Source organism: Hemicordylus capensis, chromosome 6 (genome assembly GCF_027244095.1).
Source record: "Hemicordylus capensis ecotype Gifberg chromosome 6, rHemCap1.1.pri, whole genome shotgun sequence".
Lineage (NCBI taxonomy): Eukaryota > Metazoa > Chordata > Lepidosauria > Squamata > Cordylidae > Hemicordylus > Hemicordylus capensis.
In genome coordinates, this window is record NC_069662.1 from 91,283,075 (window position 1) to 91,304,598 (window position 21,524).

The 21,524-nt window shown below is 42.4% G+C and overlaps 2 protein-coding genes across 3 annotated transcripts in view; one reads left to right on the plus strand and one right to left on the minus strand.

The window, feature by feature from the left end:
• Positions 1 to 205: 205 nt before the first annotated feature.
• Positions 206 to 4,531, plus strand: LOC128328745 (FANCD2 opposite strand protein-like). The gene has a single exon (XM_053258791.1). The coding sequence runs from the start codon at positions 342 to 344 to the stop codon at positions 870 to 872; it is 531 nt and encodes a 176-aa protein (XP_053114766.1). The 5' UTR covers positions 206 to 341; the 3' UTR covers positions 873 to 4,531.
• A 10,639-nt stretch (positions 4,532 to 15,170) lies between these two features.
• Positions 15,171 to 21,524, minus strand: part of BMPER (BMP binding endothelial regulator) — a 297,532-nt gene continuing 291,178 nt past the window's right edge. For both annotated transcript variants that reach the window (XM_053264967.1, XM_053264966.1), the window contains one exon: positions 15,171 to 18,097. In XM_053264967.1, the coding sequence (XP_053120942.1) occupies positions 17,916 to 18,097 (182 nt within the window). In that variant the 3' untranslated portion in view covers positions 15,171 to 17,915. The remainder of the gene's footprint in view (positions 18,098 to 21,524) is intronic.

Below are 21,524 nucleotides of genomic sequence, written 5' to 3' on the forward strand. Positions count from 1 at the left end.
TGGTTAGTGTTTTATGGTTTTACAGCTAGAGTGAATTCTAGCTTTGTGAGCCACCCTGGGACTTTCTGTGAAGGTGCAGAATATACATCTTCTAAATACACAAATAAATAATGGGGGGGCACTCTGCTCTGACTGAGTCAGTGTTCCACAAGCTCCTCCTCCTGGATTCCATAGAACGGCTGCAGTGGAAGAAAGGAGGAGGAGCTTGCAGAGCACTGACTGAGTCAGTATGTTCCAGGGTGAACACACACTCATAATGGGTTGCCGAGGGCGCTAGGCAACAGAAAGATGCAACAGGAGCCTGAACAGAGCAGGGTGGCAGCGACTGGCCAGCCCTGACCATGGCCAGCGGGTACCAGTTATGGGCACCCTGGTCCCCACTGGATGAGTCCCTGCAATGGTTGCGAGGTGCCGTGCCCAGGCCCAGCAGCACCAAACACCCTTTCCGGGGTGGTCAAAGCCCAGCCACCACAACCGATCTGGAGGTGCAGCTTTGCTTCCAGGGGCTCAGCCTGGTGCTGGAGTCCAGTGCTAAGACAGGAGCTGGACTATCACAACCATCTGCAATGGCCGGAGATACCAAAGGGTGCAGTGGGGCTGTACGCAAGCCCCAGGCTGTGCGGCTCACTGGGCTTGACTCAGTCTTTGGGCACCTTGTGACGGCTCAACCCCCACACTGGACTGGCTCACTGCGGGTCTCGGAGCGCTCTGCCTTCTGTCAAGTCATAAGCCCCCAGCAGCACAGGCCCCATGGGTTCCAGGAGCCACAAGTGCGCATGGCCATGGCCATGTGCCGCCAAATGCTGCATGCTATCCTCCTGCTATATGCTGCCTACAAAAAGTGTGCCTTTGCTCTACAACATTCCCGCTAAGAGCCATCCTGGTTGGGAAAGGGTGAGGCAGTTTGGATTCCTTGACCTGCCTATGAGACAACCTCAAGCTCGCACACATGCTCCTTCTCCCTCCGTGATACCAACTCATTATCTTCATCTACATGTGCCTCAGAAGTGAACCTACTTCCCTGTTCCTGGATCAAACATCTCCTGCTCTCCATTCCTAAGCTAAATTTCTCCCATCAAGAGGAAACAGACTTTTTTCCTTACTGGCATCAAACTATAAGGCAAAGACGCAGACTGGAATTCAAGCCTCAGATTGTCAAGAGCTGAAACCAATCATATTGTCAACATAACCTTGCAAAGAAGAGACCACAAGTTGTCATTCATAAATACTTTGAGCCTATCCTCTGGCAGCATCCAGCTCATGAATGGAAGGAACCGAGAAAATGAAGAAAATGTTTTTGAAAGCTTTCATATGTCAATGAATCAAGGATACAGAGACTCAGATCAAATGAGTTTACATACATCTTCACTGAGATAATATCTTCAGAGATGAAGACATTAATAACCATTCAGTGGAAAGATATTTTTCCAAAAGGTGCCTACCTATCATTTTCAACATGTAACTGCACTCTAGATAAAAACTACATAAAGAGCAACAATATTTTTAAAATGTCCATACTCATGAAGCAAACAGATGGCACATTTTCAGTCCAGAAGAAACACTCTTATACTACAGAATGAAGCAGAAAACAAATATAAACAAAGCCAAATTATTCAGGAAAATACACTAAAATTCAGTGTAACTGAATGAATTTCAGTGATGAAATATGTGTGAAACTCAGACTGCATGAAAATTTGTTGACTAACAATTGAAAGAAAGTTTGAGTCATTCTGAATAAAATATCATTTACTACTAGTAAATGAAATGCACCACTTGCCTGGCCATAAAGCTATATTTGACAAGAAAATGAAATTACGAAATTACAAAATTACAAAAAACAAAACAAAACACTTTTCTGTGCTACCATTTTTAAAATTAAACAACAATCTTTATTTGACTGACCCAGTGGATGAAGGCTCCAGTAACTGGAAGTTTATTATACAAAGTACCAAGTGTGTGTGTGGTGGGGGGGATCTCTTATTTTTTTTCTAGAAATCAGCTTGAAAACAATCTTTTAAAAGACCAAATTTTTTTGTTTTCAGATAATGACAAAAGAGCTTGAAAATGCAAGACTGAAAGCTGCACAGTCCCCAAATCAAAAGTTGTTCTATTAATCACATTTAAATAGTTTGAGCACTGAAGTCTAAACCAGGCACAGCTCTAATTTCATGGCTATATGACATTTACCTCAAATTCAGACACACTGATTAAAAAAATCTATGCAAATGATTTTTAAAACAGAGCTACAGAAATACCATTATGCTGGATCCCAAAATGGAATTAAAATGAGTGCATTTTTTTAATCCATGCAACAAAGAGGTGCAGTTTCTGTTAAAGCATTGTGGATTCATTCTTCAAAAAGCTTTTCATCTGCCTGCTGCTTAATGAGCAAGATTCCCTCTTTCTTTCTTTTTAGACAAAGCAATGAAAACATTTATGAGAAGACTCAAAGCAGAAGTCTAAATGTTATTCTTTTTTGTCTGGGTGTATGTTCAAAAAATGACCTTCATGCCCAATATGCTACATAGAGATTTGCCAATAAGCACCTTGAACCCAAGTTGACACAAATTATTCAAACATTTATTGCTTCAAAGGAGGTGGGCAAGTGTGTGGGTGTTGTTGGTTTTTTGCACCTTTGTACGAAAGAGCATTTCTATCTAACAGTATATCAAAATTCTTCCAGAGCTAAATTTCTACTGAGTAGTCAAAGACATGGGACTTTGTAGTCTTTTGGTAGCACCTACAAGAAAGTTTCTTCAGCATCATACAATTGAAAACAAGCTATCCATGTTAAAAAGAGATTAAAGATCATCAGTCAGGCTGACTCAAATTCTGCATTATGATTGACTTAACAGCGTATACAAATTAGGACTTCTATCAACAACAGGCAGACACAACTTACTGTAAAAGTGCTGGTTGGCTTTGTAACTTAAAGACACTTATGAATCAACCAAAAGAAAAAAAAAGGGGGGGGGACCCTTCCATTGGCCTGCATCAGAATACTCAAAAGTTAAACTGTAGTTCTTCCACACTGAAGTGAAGGAAGGAGTTTATAATCAAACTAAAGTAAGGTCTTAGACGTGTTGCATTTTATACAAATAGCCTCAATGTGAAAAGCAATATGGCTGGATTGGACCCAAGGTACACATCATTCTGATTTCCTTTGTGACTTGAATTCTGAGAATAATATTCTCTCCAATCGTTTATAAGTAACAGAAAAAGAGTTTAGCTTCAGAACTAATAGTGGATGTTCACTGCTTGGTACGTGTATGCTTTTGTTTTTGGAAGACAATCCTCACTGCTGAGAGACGAGTGCATACCGCTTGCTTACAGCCAAAGAATATGAACTATAATTCTTGAACATTAGATTTAAAGGGGAAACTGTTGTCTATGACTATAATTATCAGCTGAATCGAAGCACTCAGACTACAAAGTATAGGAATTGCTGCTATTCACCAGCTTTGCAAGGTGATATTGACTAGCTGCAGAATATGGACCCAGACAACTAAATACACCCTTTGACTTTACATACCGAAAGGGTGTTTAAAACCCTCCAACTTTCCCTAGTTTCTCAAGAAACCAAACTTTGATCGTAAATGAAGATGGAGGCCAATTACAGTATTCAAAGAAACATACATTTTGACTAAAAAAAAAGCTCCAAACAAGCAGCTGCAATGATTGGCTTACACAAGGTTCAGATCTGTGGCAGAGAAATCAGAGACTGACTTACCATGCAAAGGAATGTAGGCAACTGAAGCATTGCCCATGCTGCTGCACACATGTACGCACTACTGATGGGGCTGTGCTCAGCTGCAAGGCAGCAGAGCCCCATCATAAATGCTCTGGGAATGCAGTTGTATGATACAATGCCCATTGGAAATAATGGGCATCACATCACACAACTGCATTAATGGAGCACTTCCATCAGAATCCTGCCGCCCTGCAGTCCAGCCCAATTGGCAGTGCTTACACATGTTGAGGGGCATGGGCAGTGCTCCTGCCGCCCACATTTCCTTGCATAATGTCAGCCACTGTTCTTTCCAAAGTGGTTGCAGCTGATAAAGGAAATTAATTTGCAGAGGAGGCATCTTTGCCATGCCTTGCTATATGCAAAGTAAGCAACATTCAAATAGACATTGCATAAAAGAAGCTTACAATAAGCACATTCAAGTAATTGCGGGTTTGTGCCTTGTATTTAAACAATTTTTTTTAAACCCATCAATTTTATCACCCAATGAAAGAGATGGGTAAGTGGATCTTGAGACTAATATGAAAAACATACATTTGACACAACCAGTTTACCACCAATGAATGCAACGTACACATAGAAAACCTCTGTGTTAACAGCATTTGAAAGGGGGAAACGCCCTTCTGTTGGGGTTTCCTTCCATTAATGGAACCAGCTTTTGGAAAATGTATCTTTGTCTTGTAACAGTCAAAGCAAATTGTACAGATTTACATCCATGATACAGTTTATTTTAAGTGAAAATTGCATGCTGTTTGGAAAAATATTAAAAACCCATAAGGTCCAGCATTGTCTGAAACTGGTAAGTGAGTCTTTTAGAGCATTCAGACTAAAATATATTTTTCCATCCATTTGGTAAATTATTTGTACTATATTTATTTATTTATTATCATATTTATTTATGATAAGGTTATTACAGATGCACAGAGGATTTAATGAAGCACACACAAAAAAATTGAGACCTTAATTATTATAGAGTCCTTTTAAAAAAGCTTTATTTATTTTTATTTTTGATATGCAATTGAAAATACATGTAACAAAAAAGAAGAACCTTTCTTAATGATACAACAAAAGTATAAATTAAAAGAAAAAATATACAGCCTTGCTCCAAGGGAAAATAAAATGAAGCTACAAGATAAAATATTCAACTTGGCATCGTGATGTCAGAATGAATATGATCCAGGGTTGTGATGCCAAGCAGAATATTTATCTTGTAATTACATTGGATAAGTGATATTTCCCCCAATAAGGATGGCATAGCCTAGTACAAGAGAGATGTAGCCTAGTACATCTCTCTTACTAGAAGAGGATGAAAGAATTGAGCATCTTTTACCTGCTAAAAGCAAAGTCAAGAAGTGATACTTGTCCTTTTTTTATACCATCCTTTTTTGAAGGAGCTCAGAGCAATATTCATGGTCCTGCATTTTGACCACTGTACCACATTGGCTCTGCTTACATTGGAAAGGTAATATTATTACCTCAGACAGGACAGATTTACAATTCCCACCGCATCCCCTTTTCTTTCTGCATAGGATTCCTGTATCCTACTCAACAAGTCTCAAAGAGAAATGAGATGATATAACAATAGGGAGCAGTCAACAGTTCCCTGGCAAACACAACTTCCAAGCCTCTTCTAAAATCCAGTTCCACTTCATAATCTTGTCCTAAAGTTTTTGAAATAGTATGACAGTGTGTGGAGTCAGATATAACACTCAGATGAGGTGTTGTGGTACCCCTAACTTCATTGAAAGCTACCTATTCAACTACAGGCGAGAAGAAACTGTTACTAGCCAACATGCAAAGATCTAGGAGATTGAAAGTAGTTGGTTCTTCCCAGTAGGCCTGACAGTAACAGACTTTAGAGCTATGGAACATGAACACTTGCCTTATCACTTCATTCTGCCTGGCCCTGAATATAACTGGGCTAGGTCTCACTTCATTACCAGAACTAATGGAGGTTATAAATTCTTTTTTAAGCATGCCAGAGAACAATCTATGGAGCCTCATGCATGCCTTAAATTAGGGATTCTCAACATTGGGTCCCCAGATGTTATTGGGCTTCAACTCCCATAATCCCCAACCATAGGCCACTAGGGTTGGGGATTATGGGAGTTGAAGTCCAATAACATCTGGGGACCCAATGTTGAGAATCCCTGCCTTAAATGATATACCAAGGTCGTTCTCACAACTTAAAAGCAGGGCAGGAAGGGCGCTGTGGGAGGGGAGGCAGGATTGGTCCTATCTTTCCCCCAGACAATCTTTGTCCTCCTGCAGGATGCACAGATTCCGTGCCCACACGAGCGACACTTCTACCAGCAGTGCAGCCTTCTGGAGGCTGGGAAAACACAGCCAGGCTTCCGGATAACCCTCAATGCACCATGTAAGGAGGGTGGTGTATTGAGGGATTCCCCCACAAGCCAGGCACTCTAGACAACTCTAGACAACTCTAGATGACCCAGTCAGGCTTAAAGGATGCAACAGCCTCTGCTGGTTTGACAGAGCTAACCCACTCACTGGCAGGGTTTTTAGAAAGCTTTCTCAGCCAGCTACTAAGAGAAGCCGTAACAGCTATTGAGGCTGTGGGCTGGAATGAGGCCTGCGCAGAAGTGCAAGGCTTCATGAATGCCCAGGTGAGAGCCATTCGAGATTCCATCTTCAGGGGATCCTGGCCAATGGAACTATCAGTCAAGCCAACCCTTATGCCCGAAAGGACATGGGACCTGCGCCAATCCTGGACTGTGAGTTCCTGGGTCTGTCATGAGCTCATGTGCAGCTTCAGGGCAAAAGGTGCATCTGAGGGAGTGTGGGGCCCCGTAGTTAGGCTGCATCCGGGCATCTCAGATAAATGTGACTGGAATTGGGAGGTCCCGGGTCCAGTATATGAAATCATCCTCCCTTCTTCTCACAATGAAAATCACTTTGTAGTGGGAGAAGCGGACGAGCCAAATGGCATTTGGATGGGAGTTGGGAGCCTGTGGAAGACAGGCCAATATAGAGGCCTCCAGAAATACAGAGGTTGACCATTCCTGCTTTAAATATCCAAATTCACTAGCTGTCCTTGATGTGACAATATGTGAATAACATATTTATCCAAACATTTATCCAAACATCTGATTGTCTATAGATTGTTGGATGTTGCCCATATTCTTTAGGCTTCTGGATAAATGAGAGTGAGTATAGTTAATTGCAATAGGAACAACAAACTAACCAGAGACTTAACATTTCCTGGAAAGATCAGCAATTAATGAATGCCAGGGAAGAAAACACATCCCCTCTCTATTTGTTTTCTTTTTTAAAATCAGTGTTTGCCTCTGGAGCTTCAGGTTAAGATGGTGGCTGTCCAAATTTCACAATTATCCCAGCATCTGTGTTAGTTCTTTATGGCCTCTAGGCAACATAGGAAGCTGCTTTCTACTGAGTCAGACCATTGGTACATCTAATTCAGTATTGTCTACAGCTGTCCTCCCATGATCCAAGGTCCTGGTCTAACTTCACCTGTTTATATTGAAGTCTAATGAGAGCCATCTCTTGTTTATTTTATATGTGTGAATAGTTTGGACATCAAAAGCTTATAAAGAAATGTTCTTGGCAGCTTCCACAACCACTATGGAATGCCTTACTCACCCACCCCCTCCATATTTGCGAAAGCCAAACACTGAATCCTCTTTCAAAAGTCCTATGTGGTCTTCCAATTAAAGTTGGTAACTAGAGGACAGGGTTAAGTTTTCAATAGCTTATCATTAAAAAAAAAAAAATCATTTGCTGAATGAATTTTTTTTTTCCATTCAGTACACAGTTCCTGGAGCTGCAATTTGCGATGTCTGCACTAGATGGCATTTGGACACAGTGTCAGAAAATGACAAGTTGTAGATAATGAATCTGCAACCTTTAGATCAATGTACTGTCTCTCTTTTGGTTTAAAATGATGCCTTTATGTTTTGAGTCAGCATAATAAAAGAGCAGTTCCAAAAGGGCTCGTAGTCTAAAAAGAAAGAAAAGGGAAACTCAAGCAACAGTTACTTGGATCAACAGGGACAATAGCTGTGTCCCTGCTAAATAAGAGTACTGCATTAAAAGAATAAATGTTTTTGTAGTAAATACAAATTTATTTCAGCATAAGTTTTCAGAGTCTAGATTCCACTTCATCAGATGCTTGGCAAGCTCATGAGATAAATAAATTCTAAAGGTAGGGTCAAAGGGATATAGGATGGGAAAGATACAGTCAGTGACCATTATTTTGTAAAGTTACAATGTAAGATATTAGTACATTGACCATTCATAATAGCAGTAAAAGTAGACATAGCAGTCTTCCTGGCTATATTAAGTTAATTAACTAACTAAAGCAGATGTTGTTGAACTACAACTCCCAGCATCCCAAGTCACAATGAATTGTAACTGAGGATGATGGGAGTTGTAGTTCAGCAACATCTGAAGTACCACAGGTTGGAAACCCCTGAACTAAAGTATTACACTATGAACAATTCAAGTATTGAGATGAAACCGTTAATGAATTGAGACCAGGAGTGTAACTATAATTGAGCAGATGGGTTAAAAGAACCCAGGCTCCCCAGCTCCTGAGGGCCCCCCAGATCCACCCCTCCCTATTTTCTTAATTACAGTCATTCCTTGCCAACTGCGAGGGCTCCGTTCCGGGAAACCCTCATGGTTGGAAAATTTGTGGATGGGAAGCAATAGGGAATCACAGCAGAATCGCGGTGGCAAAATGACTGAAAAATACAGTAAAGAATGGGGGAAATCCCCCCGACCCCCGGAAATCACCCCTGAACTCCCTAAAATTGCCCCAACCCCCCAATCACCCCTGACCCCAGGAAATGACCCTTGACCCCCAGAAATGACCCCCTGACTCCCAAAATCCCCTCCAAACCCACACATTTCAATAAAATCTCACCAAACTGCAGATACTCAGGTTGCAGTTGCCAAGGGTGGTCACAAATTCCCAGTCATGGATACTCAAATTCACGATTGAGGAAACCACAATTGGCAAGGGATGACTGTTTCTCTCTCACTCTGAGGGGCCACCAACGAGAGGGGCAAACACAGGCCCCTTCTCCCCTAGCTGCAGCCCTAATTGAGATAGCAACGTTCAGGCTCCCTATTACATTCTGAATGGGTGGACTAGAGATGAACAAGCTTCTCCAAGTTTGCTTTAGAAAGGAACTGAGCTATATCTGCCCAAATCAGAAATAATGCGCTTCCTCATCTGAGCCAAGCCTTTAAAATGCAGCCTCTTGGGAAAGCAAAGGAGAAAGTACAACTTGCTTAGCAAGGAGGCATCTTTTTAAAAAGCGCACTCTGGAAAATGAGGAGAGGGAGGAAAGACAGCCCCTGCAGGGGACTCTCTGACCCTGAAGGGGTTTTCTTTTCTCTCCTCCATTTTTCCAGAGTGCACCTAGTTTGGAGGGGATGGATTTTTAGAAGTCTTCATTCAGAGCATAAGGCATGATATGCCATTAATACTAGATGGATATCTGAATCTGGGATTTGCATAATATTATGCAAAATTCTAGAACCACGGTTGTATTTTAGCACCATTTCTATTTAATTTTTATGGAAATGATATAGTTTCAGTTTTACAAGCTCAGAACTTTCACATGGCAAGGGTTCTGGATATATTTGTAAATATTGTTTCCTTGCTGATGACTTGATTCTAATGTCAGCTACCCAAGTGGGCTTGAGAGGATTGCTAAGAAAGTTCAGTGCTTACGGTCAGTGCTTAATGCTTTCAATACAGCACGGGTAAAATTCTACTGTTACACTGGAGTGTTTTTTTCTGCCTCAGGCTTTTGAGAGATTTCAGCCAGCACTGGGCTTCCAGCCTGGCCGGAAAGACCTCTCCCTGCCTTTGCAAGCAGGGAGAAGCCATTTCAGCCATGCTGAAAACACGGTGCTGGCCAGAGTTCACTTCTAAACAAGGTGCGCAGCCCCATTTGCTAATGTGGCCACGCCCCCAGCATTTGATGTCAAACACAGGGTTGTGGCAGGGGTACCATGGCGCTGCATGGCAGCCCAGGGTATTTGAACCACTTCACACAATGGTGGCTCCACCCCTGTATATAACCCTTCTCCCTGGAACTCAAATTTGGAATCTTCAATCACCCGCTGTGACATTTTAAATGACTTTTTTGCAGATAAGATCTCTCATGTTCGGAATGAACTGGATCCCACATTTATTGCAGAGTCTACTAGGGAGGTATCCAGCAACTCCTCTTATGAAATCAGATTGGTTCACTATCAATTTTTGACTCCTGAGGATGTGGATGTTGTTTCTGATTGTACATTGTAGAACCTGTTCTCTTGAACCTTGCCCAATTTGGCTCATTTTATCTGCTAGTAGTACTATCAGAGAGGGTCTCATGCATATTATAAATTCTTCTCTGAAGCATGCCTCCTTGCCTTAACGAGGGAGGCTATTATTAGTCTTAAAGAAGCCTGCTCTGGATGCCTCAGAGTTAGCCAATTATACACCTGATTCCAATTTTCTATGTTTTGGTAAGGTGATTGAGAGGGTGCTGGCCTCTCAGCTCCAAGCAGTCTTGGAGGAAACTGATGATCTAGACCCATTTCAAACTGGCTGGGATATGTGGTTGAGACTGCCTTGGTCAGCCTGATGAATGATCTCCAATTGGGTCTTGACAGAGGGAGTGTGACTCTGTGGATCCTTTTGTATCTCTCAATATCTTCCACATCAGCCATGGTATCCTTCTTGGTCACCTGAGGGAGTTGGGATTGGGTGGTACTGTCTTACGGTGGTTCTGTACCTACCTCTCTGGCAGATTCAAGATGGTGTTGCTTGAAGACTGTTGCTCTGAAAAGTAGGAGTTAATGTATGGAGTTACACAAGGCTCCATACCATCTCCAATGCTTTTTAACATCTACATGAAACCACTGGGACAGATCATCAGGAGGTTTGGTGCAAGGTGTTATCAATATGCCTATGACACTCAAATCTATTTCTCCAGATCAACTGCTTCAAGTAATGGCATAACTTCCCTAAATGCCTGTCTGGAGGTGGTAATGGACTGAATGTGGTATTAAAAAACTGAAAACTGCTTGTTCTAGATGGGGGTTACACTCCCTCAGAAAAAAACAAGTCTGTCTTTGGAGTGCTCCTGGGACCAAATTCCTTCTGGTCTCTCAGGCTGAGACAATGACCAGGTGCACTTTTAATCAGCTTTGGCTATGTCAGCTACACCCATTTCTGGATGGAAATGACTGCAAAACAGTGGTACATATGCTTGTACCTCCAGACCTGACTACTGTAATGCACTCTACATAGGGCTGCCTTTGTATGTAGTCCAGAAACTGCTTGGTGCAGAATGTGGCAGCCAGACTGGTCTCTGGGATAATCCAAAGAGACCATATAACACTAATCCTAAAAGAACTGCACTGGCTGCTGCTATGTTTCCAAGTGCTGGTTAGTACCTATAAAGCCCTTAATGGCTTGGGTCCAGGGTATTTAAGAGAGTGCCTTCTTTGTCATGAACCCTCCCGCCTATTAAGATCATCTGGAGAGGTCTGGTTACAGTTGCCACCAGCTCGTTTGGTGGCAACACAGGACCGGGCCTTCTCTGTGGCTGCCCCAGGGCTCTAGAATGCACTCCCTGTTAAAATCAGAGGTTCTCCATCTCTGGCTGTTTTAAAAAATACCTTTAAGAGGCACCTGTTTTCTCAGCCTTTTAATTAGGGATGTGCATGAAGTGATGATTCAAAAGGTGTGGTGAGGAACCTTTAAGAGTGAGGAGAGCAGGTCTGTACCTGCTCCTCCACCACTCACTGCAGCAGGAAGCTGTGGCATCGTGCCCAGCACCCCTTGCATGCTACTCTGCATCACCACAGCATGAGGGTTGCTGGAGAGCGCAATACCGCCGCTTCCTGCTGCTGTGAGCAGCAGAGCAGCCGGTACAGACCTTAGTGTTTCCTCACTGCTCCTTTCAAATCATCAATTCATGCACAGCCCTATTTTTAAATAATTTTAATTGCTTTTATATCATAAAATTGTTTTAATCATTTTATCCTGTTTTTATATTTGTTGCATTTTAACTTACATACACCACCGAGGGATGCACATGGAAGGCAGTATAGAAATATGATAAATAAAATAAGTAAGCAGACTTTTAAATTGTAGATATTCAGGCTCAGACCAATTCTAAGTTAAGGTTGTTCCAGTGCTGATCTATGGTGCAGATGTATGGGGTTTTGCGAATGTTATACCAGTTGAAAGAACTCAGACACGCTTTCTGTGTTTGATCCTGGGCGGTCTAAAAATCCACTCCAACTTCTATAGTTACTGGATTAGAGTTTCATAAATGGGTAAAGACAGGCTCCCTAACTCTTGTCTTGAGGAACAGAGCATGCTGGCTTTACATAATTCATGGTTTCAGAAATTTATGAAAGTAGTACTGCCTTATGATTTCACTGTTCAGGCATTGTGGATTCTAGGAAGTGCTTCAAGGGAGGTTTTTAAACAAAAAGTATTAGACATGGGTGCTCAGTTTGACATAGCCATGCTTACATCTTCAAGAACAGCATGCTGGTTGGAAAGTGTATAACTCCACTATCAAATAGAAAACTACCTGTTATTCACTATTAAAATGGAACACCGGAGAGCTTTCACTTGCCTTTGTTTCAAACAGATGGATTCAGTGGTCAAGTATGGTCATTTGGGGGGTATACTGTCTCAAAAAAGATTCTGGGTTTGTGGTGCTGCTACCTTGGAAGATCTGGCCAATTACACCCTTCAATGTAAACTTTATACCAGTATTAGAAATCAATATCTGGGTAATTTTTAAAAAGAAAATGAAATTCTGGCATGTAGAAGAAAAAAATGACTTCTATACTGCAGGGAGAAAATCAGTAAGTAACAGAATGTGTGACTTCTTTTGCCATTAAGGCCTCACGGTTAAGAAAACAATAAGGTCGTTCACACAACTGCTGTTGGTGGGGCCGGGGAAGGTGGGGGGAAAGGCATGATCCTACCTTCCCCCCAGATGAGCGTGGATCTCTTCAGCAGCGCTGCTTACACGCCCTCATCAGCCATGCTGCAGTGAACAGCAGGGGCGTAGCTAGGGGAGAAGGGGCCTGTGTTCACCCCTCTCCCTGCAGCCCCTCATAGTAAGGGAGATAATGAAGAAAATAGGGAGGGGTAGAGCGGGGGGGGCTGGGTACTTTGAACCCATCCACTCATTTATAGCTACACCCCTGGTGAACAGCACAACCATCTGGAGGCAGGGGGAATGCAACCCAGCCTCTGGAAATCCCAGAATCAAAGCCCGGCCTCCAGAAATCCTGGCCTCCAGAAATCTCACATGGTGCATTGGGAGATTTCCCCACTGCCAGGCACTCTAGCTGCCTGGCTCTATTAAAACCTGGGCTGCAGGCAGTTTGAGAGTTCATACAAACAAGGAGTGGGGTGGAAGGGTATGCTCATTCCCTTCTACCTCACTATTAGCCTGTGTAGAAAACACAGGCTATGCCAGCGAAGAGTGCCAGGATTGGGACTGATCCTGGCACTCCACATGAGGTAGGGCTATGCAAGCCTAGGTAAGGCTGCTTGTATGAATCACCTCAAGATGTGGAAATTGGGGGGCTAATTGTCACATCAACTCCAAAACATTCAGATTGATGTTTGGAGCTGTTGCATGTTCCCTTTTAATATCGTAAATCTCTTCTCTTTATACTTAAATTTTTGTTTTATGGTTGTCTTGTTTATAGTCCCATTGGCTTTTGATATGGTCCTTCTTAAGTTTAAACTTTCAATTTGTGTGCTTGCCTTCTTTTGTTGATATGGTTCTTTTAAACTTCCATGACATGTTCTATGTTTCATGTTAGCCTTGTTTTTAAACCCACAGTAGTTTGATATGGTCATTCTGCCTAATCAATAAAGTTCTATTCTAATTCAGTAGCAGGCAGAATTGAAGTCAAACAGCAAGAGGTCAGCAGCCAAAGTTCAGTCCTTCAGTAGCAGGCAGCGTTAAACTCAAGCATCAAGGCGTCAGGAACCAAAGGCAGAGTCAAAGTCAGAACAAGCAAGGGGTCAGAAACTGAAAAAAAATCAGGAGTAGGGAGCAGGCACAGAATCCAGACAACACTTGTCCACAACAGAGTTGCTTCAGCAAATGGCGGATGCAAATGGAAGCCTTAAATACAGAATGACTGTGGTCTTAAAGGGGCTGTGTCCTGTTTTCTGCAGCAGAGCTGGGAGGCTGCTGGTGGGGATTGTGGGGTCTTTGCTTCTCAGACTCTGAGGGCAAGTGTAGGGGAGTGTTGAGGGAGTCAGCAGCTGCTGGCAATTCCGACAGTGGAGAAGGGGGCCCCTCAAACCCTGCCTCATTCTGACTGCTTCAGGGTCAGAAGCACCCTGAGACTCACCCTGAGATGAGTCACCCTGACTTCACCCTGAGACTCCCCAGTGTGTGGCTCAGGGGTCATGATGGCCCCTTCACCTTGGAATTCATTATATTTAATTTATTTATCAAATCTGTACACCAAACTTTCATCTCTGGGCAGTTAACAATAACATAAAGCAAGTTAAAACATACACAAAACTTAAACAATTTAAACAATTTAAACAATTTAAAAGTCAAAAACAGATTAAAACCTAAATATTTAAAAAGCTGAAAAAGCTTGGGTGAAGAGTTGGGTTTTCAAATGCTTTTTTTAAATTGCCAGAGAAGGGGAGGATCATATTTCAATAGGGAGCGCATTCCACAATCTCAGGGCAACAACCTAGAAGGCCTGTCCCTGTGTGGCCCCCAGCCAAGCTGGTGGCAACTGGTAAAGGACCTCTCCAGATAACCTCAATGGGCAGTGGGGGTCATAGTGAAGCTGTTCTCTTAAATACCCAGGGGCCAAGCCATGACAGGAGTCCATTACAGAATAATGTTCCATGCACACAACGGGGTGGGGGGGAGGTGATTTTTTTGCTTCTCCCCTCTGTAGCGAACTGTCTTCTGAAAATATGTCCCTGAAGATTCTGCAACCTTCAGGGACATATTTTCAGGAGGCACGGTGGGCTGTAGGAGGGGGAGATCAGGGGAAATCACCTCTCTCACGTTGCATGTACAAATGTTTCTCAGCAGACACCATGTTAGTCTTTATGTCAGCCAATAAATTATACTGAAAAAAGTCTGTTCATATCAGACATTGTGTTTAAAGTTTTTAATTAAATGCTGTGAGGGGAAAAGAATATAGCCCCTTGTCTGAGAAAATTTTGTTTATGTTTCGTTAACTTGTTGTTTAAGGCTTCATGAAGATTCTTTAAGCCTTTGTGCATTATTACAAAAATAAATTTTATTTTTCTAACAACTAATTGCTATATTTATTTGCTAAGCTGTATGTTAAGTGTCACAGAAAGAATCTAAATTGAGGTTTTTGACATTATGCAAATATAATTAACTAAAAATAATTATCATTAAATCAACCATTTATTCCTTATTTCCAGACAGCTTTAGAAATACATATGATTAATATTAATCATCACATTTCTGCTCAAAAAATAACATTAATATGATGTATTTCACCAGAATGTCATTTTTTTCAAATTCTTTAATATTTATTTTCAATGCATATCAAACATAACATATACAGGTAAAGGCATTTAAATATTTTAAATAAACATACTTTTTTTTTCCTTTTGCTGTTCAACCTGTACAGAACACAGGTGCTCTCAGTGATTTAAAGAAACATAATCTTGGAAAGTAAGTGAGCATTAAAGGCCTAGAATCATCTATCCATCTCAGGCAACAGGAAATAGCTATCACCTGCACAAAACATGTCTTTGGAAAACAGCTGAGGTGATTGACAGCAATAGCAACACAGTAGATATATTGTTTTGAGTCTCTTGCTGCGTTAGGTACATGTCTCTTTCTGGGCAAATTTCTCAGCTGTTGTCTCGCAACCAGCACACAGTGGATTGCCAAATGGTTGCAAAGAAAGTTGAAGAAGGAAAACTGATTTCCGTCTCCCCTTCTGCCCACATGCTGGACAGCAAAATGGTTCTTTCCAGAAGAAGATTAACAGGAGTGGATATGCCACATCACCTCCTATGGGACAGTAATCTTACTTCTTCTTTCTCCTTCCAGATCACCCACTATATCAGAAAATGGGTGACAGCCATAAATCATCCCAGATATGCTTGTCTTTAATATTTTCTGAGATCAGTTTCCATTAGACAACCCTGGCTGCACACATGCAACACCCACCACAGTAAGCCATTTTGAAAGTGAAGGCACTGAATCTTTGGTTTTTATCTCAGAATCAAGGCCACAATCAACCACAGAGTTAATCACGCTAAAGCCCTTTGTCTTCAAGGGCTTTAGGGTGCTTAATTCTGGAGTTGGATTGTAGCCTATACTGTATGTCTCTTTAATCTCAGAGTCAAACAAGACATGCCGCTAATTACATTTTTAAAAGGCGTGCTTAATCCTTGAAGTGCATCTTGTTTAACTAGAATCAGCCACAGGGGGAGAGTTTTTTTAAAACTTAGACTGTGATCACAGCATTTGGGGAGGGAAGGATTAACCCCTTTCCCAGGGCTATTTCCCATCTGGTAAGTCCGGATGGCTCTCGTAAAGCTTTATGCTTTAGGAGAGGCATCCCCAGCACCACTGCCTCCAATGCAATTTGAAGTAAATAGTTTGAGGGGAAATAGCAGCTTTGGAGGTACCATTTTTGGCAGGAAAATTGTGCGGAGAGAAAAGGTTTCCTTCCCCCTCGTGGCAGGTCAGAGTCCTGCTCTAAATTTCTCCGCTGCTTTTAGTTAAATAATTATGACTTCCAGGATTAAGCTGGCCCCATTAATATGCAATTAGCTGTATGTTTAAGTTTGACCCTCAGCTAGCCAGCTTTGGGATTTCTTTAAACATTACTTTAGCTGTGAAGACACTTTCCACAAGTGAGTCTGGCATAACTGTGGTAATATGCAAATGACCCAACTATACGGGTAGGAACTGATTCCATGGATCTTTCCCATAGACGTGGTATCCCCACTCTCTCAGCACAGTGCAATTCTGTGGCTGAGAAGCACACTATCCTCCCCCAGCAGCATGGGCTGACATTCTGAGCAGTGATAGAAGTATTTAACCGTCCAGCGTTAGTGGAAGTCTCCACAATGGAGCTCAGTCCAGCATGTTTCCAAGTAGGTAAACTCACGTGGAGGGGGGAGAGGTAGTGATTTTAACTGCTCTCTCCTCCCTCCAAAAGTACTTTTTGACTTCAGAAATATGCCCCAGATTTCTTTGTTCAAGCTCTTCTGAGGAGAAAAACTTGGAAAAATCCTAATTTCAGAAGAACATGTTCCTTGTGCATCTATAAATTTAAATAAAACTTACCTGTCAACGCTAAGGAGACATTTCCATAGAAACTATAATCTAATGTACTGGCAAAGTCAATCCAGTGGGTATGTTCATGCTAGTAAACACCTGGTTTATTTATACAAATTACTGACGTGGCTTACAGGACAGACTCATAGAAACACTAATAGATAAACTTTATAGCAAAAAATATGCATATAATAATTCATCCTTCTATGGTTTATATAAATGATGTCTATTTTCATGTGTGTGCACGCGCACATGTATGTTTATGTGTATTTTAGTATATACAGATATAGTTAAACCTGGGACTGATGCCACCTTATTCCAGGCCCTGGCTGAGGAACTGGTTTGTGATAGGAGAGGTGCCTGTGTGTATCTAACTTGATGGGGATGAAGACTCCAAAACGAGGGGTGGCATGTTGCTGCAAAGGACATCGTGGAGTAAGATTATGTTATAGGGAAAGAATTTGGTTCAGGGCTTCATATCTGTCATGCCCAGCAGTAGGAATAGGGGACTGGGAAAACCTACAATTTCCTTAATCCCATTCCACAATGCTGAGGGATGCTGAGGGTTTGGCTGTCAAGCTCTTTACATCTGCTCTCTCTGCACACATGCACATAATAATCATACAAATGTATACATGCTTGTGATGAGACACACAAACACATACCCCTATACACATATAAATATATAGCCAGCCACACACATATTTTTCATTCTTTGCAAGCGTGCTTTGCAAAATCTGTCAACAAACATTTCAGTCCTTCATTGGCTGTTAGCTTTGAAAGGTACCAAAGATACCAGTTTTAAAGTCTTTTGGGGATGAAAGCTACTGTCACCGCTGTGGGCAGAGAATGGGCTTGATGCATCTTCCTTTGTGATGGACTAAGTTTGCAGGGCAGTGGCATCCTGCAACACACGGCTTATTGCAGGGGCCAATCTCATTCCAGTTGCTGCAGGTTTTCACACATCCAGGACCGCAGGTATCATAAACTGCACCATGTTTGCATTGGGTTGCTGGAAGAGAATTCAAAGAAAACTGAGTGTCATCACTTGAAGATCAAATGCAGGGATTTTATATCTCATGAGGCTGTTCTCACAACCAGCCTAATAAAACACCCCATACAAAAAAGGCCCAGGGTGGTTTACACCACTCAGCTCTATCTCTCCTTGTCACCTGATCCTAGGGAGGCAGTAAATGTCCTGAATCGGGGGCTAGAGGCAGTGATGGGTTGGATGTGAGCTTACAAACTAGGATTGAATCCAGACAAGGTGGAGGTACTGTTGGTCAGTAGGAGAGCCAATCAGGATGAGGAGATTCTACTGGTTTTGGATGGCTTTACACTCCCCTTGAACGAACAAGTGTGCAGCTTGGGGGTACTGCTGGACCCAGTTCTGCTTTTGTAGGCTTAGGTGGAGGCGGTGGCCAGGGGTGCCCTTGCACAGCTTCAGTTAGAGCACCAGCTGTGTACTTTCTCAAGAAGGCAAATCTGGCCACTGTTACCCATGCCTTAGTCACATCACGGCTGGATTTCTGTAACACGCTCTATGTGGAGCTGCCCTTGAAGAATATTCCGAAACTGCAGCTAGTGCAAAATGCGGCAGCTAGGAGCTGCCTGCTGGGATCATATTGCCCTGAGAGGAAGTCAAGAAAGGAGGTGCCCAGGCTGAGAAGAGCATAACATTGGCTCCCATAGAGACCAGTAGGTATGTGCACAGAACCGGGGCAGGGGAAGTTCGAAGGCAGGGGGGTTGACTTTAAGGGTGGGAAAGGTTGCACTTACTCCTCCCTCTGCTTTCCCCCCACCGGCGCTCCATTTGGAAAGGCACCATCAGGGCAGCAGCGTACCTTCCTGACGCCCCATTGCATCCTCGGTCCCGACGTCACCGGAAGTGCCTGGCGCGCATGCATGCATTGGTGTTGGGTATGAGAGCGTGACATGTGCGTGCATGTGCCAACACACGCAGGCACATCAGGTACTTCCAGTGACATTGGGACCAAGGAGGCAATGGGGTGGCAGGGAAGTACGCTGCTGCCCTCACGGTCCCATTCCAAACAGAGCGCCGGTGGGGGGAAAGTGGAGGGAGTGGTAAGTGCACCCTCCCCCACCCTTAAAATCAACCCCCCTGCCTTTGAACTGGCAGAACCACTGGTCATTCGAACCAGTTTGGAGGCCCATAAAGGGCCTCCAAACCGGTTCCGTGCACATCCCTAGAGACCAGCTCTGGCCTGTGAGGACTGCTGGGGCAGCCTCTCTCCAACCTTCCCAGGAGTACGGAAAGACCTGTGTGCCCCCGAGAGGAAGGCAAGAAAGGAGGCACCCAGATGAGATATCTCTTCTCCTCAGCTCCTGAAAAGACCAACAGTCAGACATTTTATTAATCTTATTTAGTAACCTCTTGGGGTGCCTTTGTCAAGGCAGAAAGGCAGTATAAAAATGTAACAAACAAACAAGCAAACACCCCATTTTGAAAGAGCGACATTGGCTGCCAACCTGTTTCCGGGTCCAATTCAAGGTGCTGGTTTTGACCTTTAAAGCCCTAAACAGTTTGGGCCCTGGAGACCTGAGAGACTGCCTGCTCCCAAAGGTTTCTTCCTGCTTGATGAGGTCAACAAATTCTACCAAAGAAAACCACATGATTCTGTGGTCGCCAGGACCTGACACCGACTCAACATCACAGCTTTATCTTGGGGACAACTTTGTAGGATGTATACTCTTCTTGTGGGCTGTGTCTTCTTTTTATCTTTTTATTACCCTTTAGGATGTGAATGCTTCTGATCCATTTCTGCAACTGTTTTCCATTTTCCTTTCATCTTGCTCACCAATAGTGAAAATGACAAGCCACGTCACCTGCCTTAGTTTTGTACTTAGAAACCGTTCTGCTCTAACCTGAATGTAACATTAACATTAATGTTACTTTAATGCAACATTATTTGAGAACACCTACTCATAGATAACACCATTATTAACATTTTATTTATTTATTTTATTGTTAAATTTTTATACCTCCTTTCATTAAAATTATCTCAAGGTGGTTTACAAAATATTTAAAACAATTTAAATAGAAGGTACACAATAATTAAAATAGAATATAAAAATACAAATCTAATTAAAGGTTTTTTTTAAAATGTGCAATATAATCATAAGATACAAAGCAGCAGTAAACAAAATACTCATTTGAAAGCCTGGGTAAAAATCTAAGATTACAGGAGCAGTATACCATTGCCATCTCCCGTGCAGTATGAGATGAGGCCTTTCAGCATCTTCCAATATTGCTGCTGCCCGATATAGGTGTTTCCCATAGTCTGAGGAACATACCAGCAGGGACTCGAACCAGCAATTCAAACCAGTGAGGAGAGCTGGTCTTGTGGTAGCAAGCATGACTTGTCCCCTTAACTAAGCAGGGTCTGCCCTGGTTGCAAATGAATGGGAGACTACATGTGTGAGCACTGTAAGATATTCCCCTCCGGGGATGGAGCCGCTCTGGGAGGAACAGGAGGTTCCAAGTTCCCTCCTGGCTTCTCCAAGATAGGGCTGAGAGAGATTCCTGCCTGCAACCTTGGAGAAGCCGCTGCCAGTCTGTGAAGACAATACTGAGCTAGATAGACCAATGGTCTGACTCAGTATATGGCAGCTTCCTATGTTCCTAACCTCTTGCTCCGTAAGCAAGTTACTTCCCTGCTGCACCATTAGGGGTCCCCAAGATAGTATCCCTAATAATAATAGCCTATTGTCATTATCACTGTGAATAGTTTTTCAACAAACAAATTCTCAAAGCAGTTGACAATGAGAATAAAAACATTCTGAGGGCCAGCTCAGGGAGCCCTTTGCAAACTGCCTCCATGGACCCCTCTCCTACTGGGGTGAGTTCTGAGAAAGTTGATCTGCTAGCACCACATGAAGGCTATGGGCACAGACATGGTCTCAGGGATCAGTAATGGACCCTTATTTTATTTCATTTTATTTCATTTCTGAGGGCTCTGCGCCTTCAGCAAATGCCCACCAATGCTGACCCCGTTGACACCAGCCCTATACATTCCCATCCACTATAGGCTAAAGTGGTATTCATCAAAAATGCATCTGCACACATTTTATATCTAAAGTGTATACATTATATTACTTTTCTGCTCAAAAGGTCAGTACATATATATTTCCCTAATGGATCTCAGAAACGAAATCAATTGACACCTTCTTTCCTTTCTTTTGTTTATAGTAAAATTTAAGTAATGATGAAGTGGAAAATTAGAAAACCCAAAAAAGAACTGACATTTAAACTCTTACGTTTTTAAGCTTGCTATTCTAAGTTTCAACTATGGCCAGTCCAAAACATCCCAAATGTACCTTTGCTTTAGAAAGAACCAATAAAACATAACTACAGTTAAGAAAAAAATCAAGAAACTGGTATAATTTTTGGTGTTAATTCACATTTTAAAACACATATC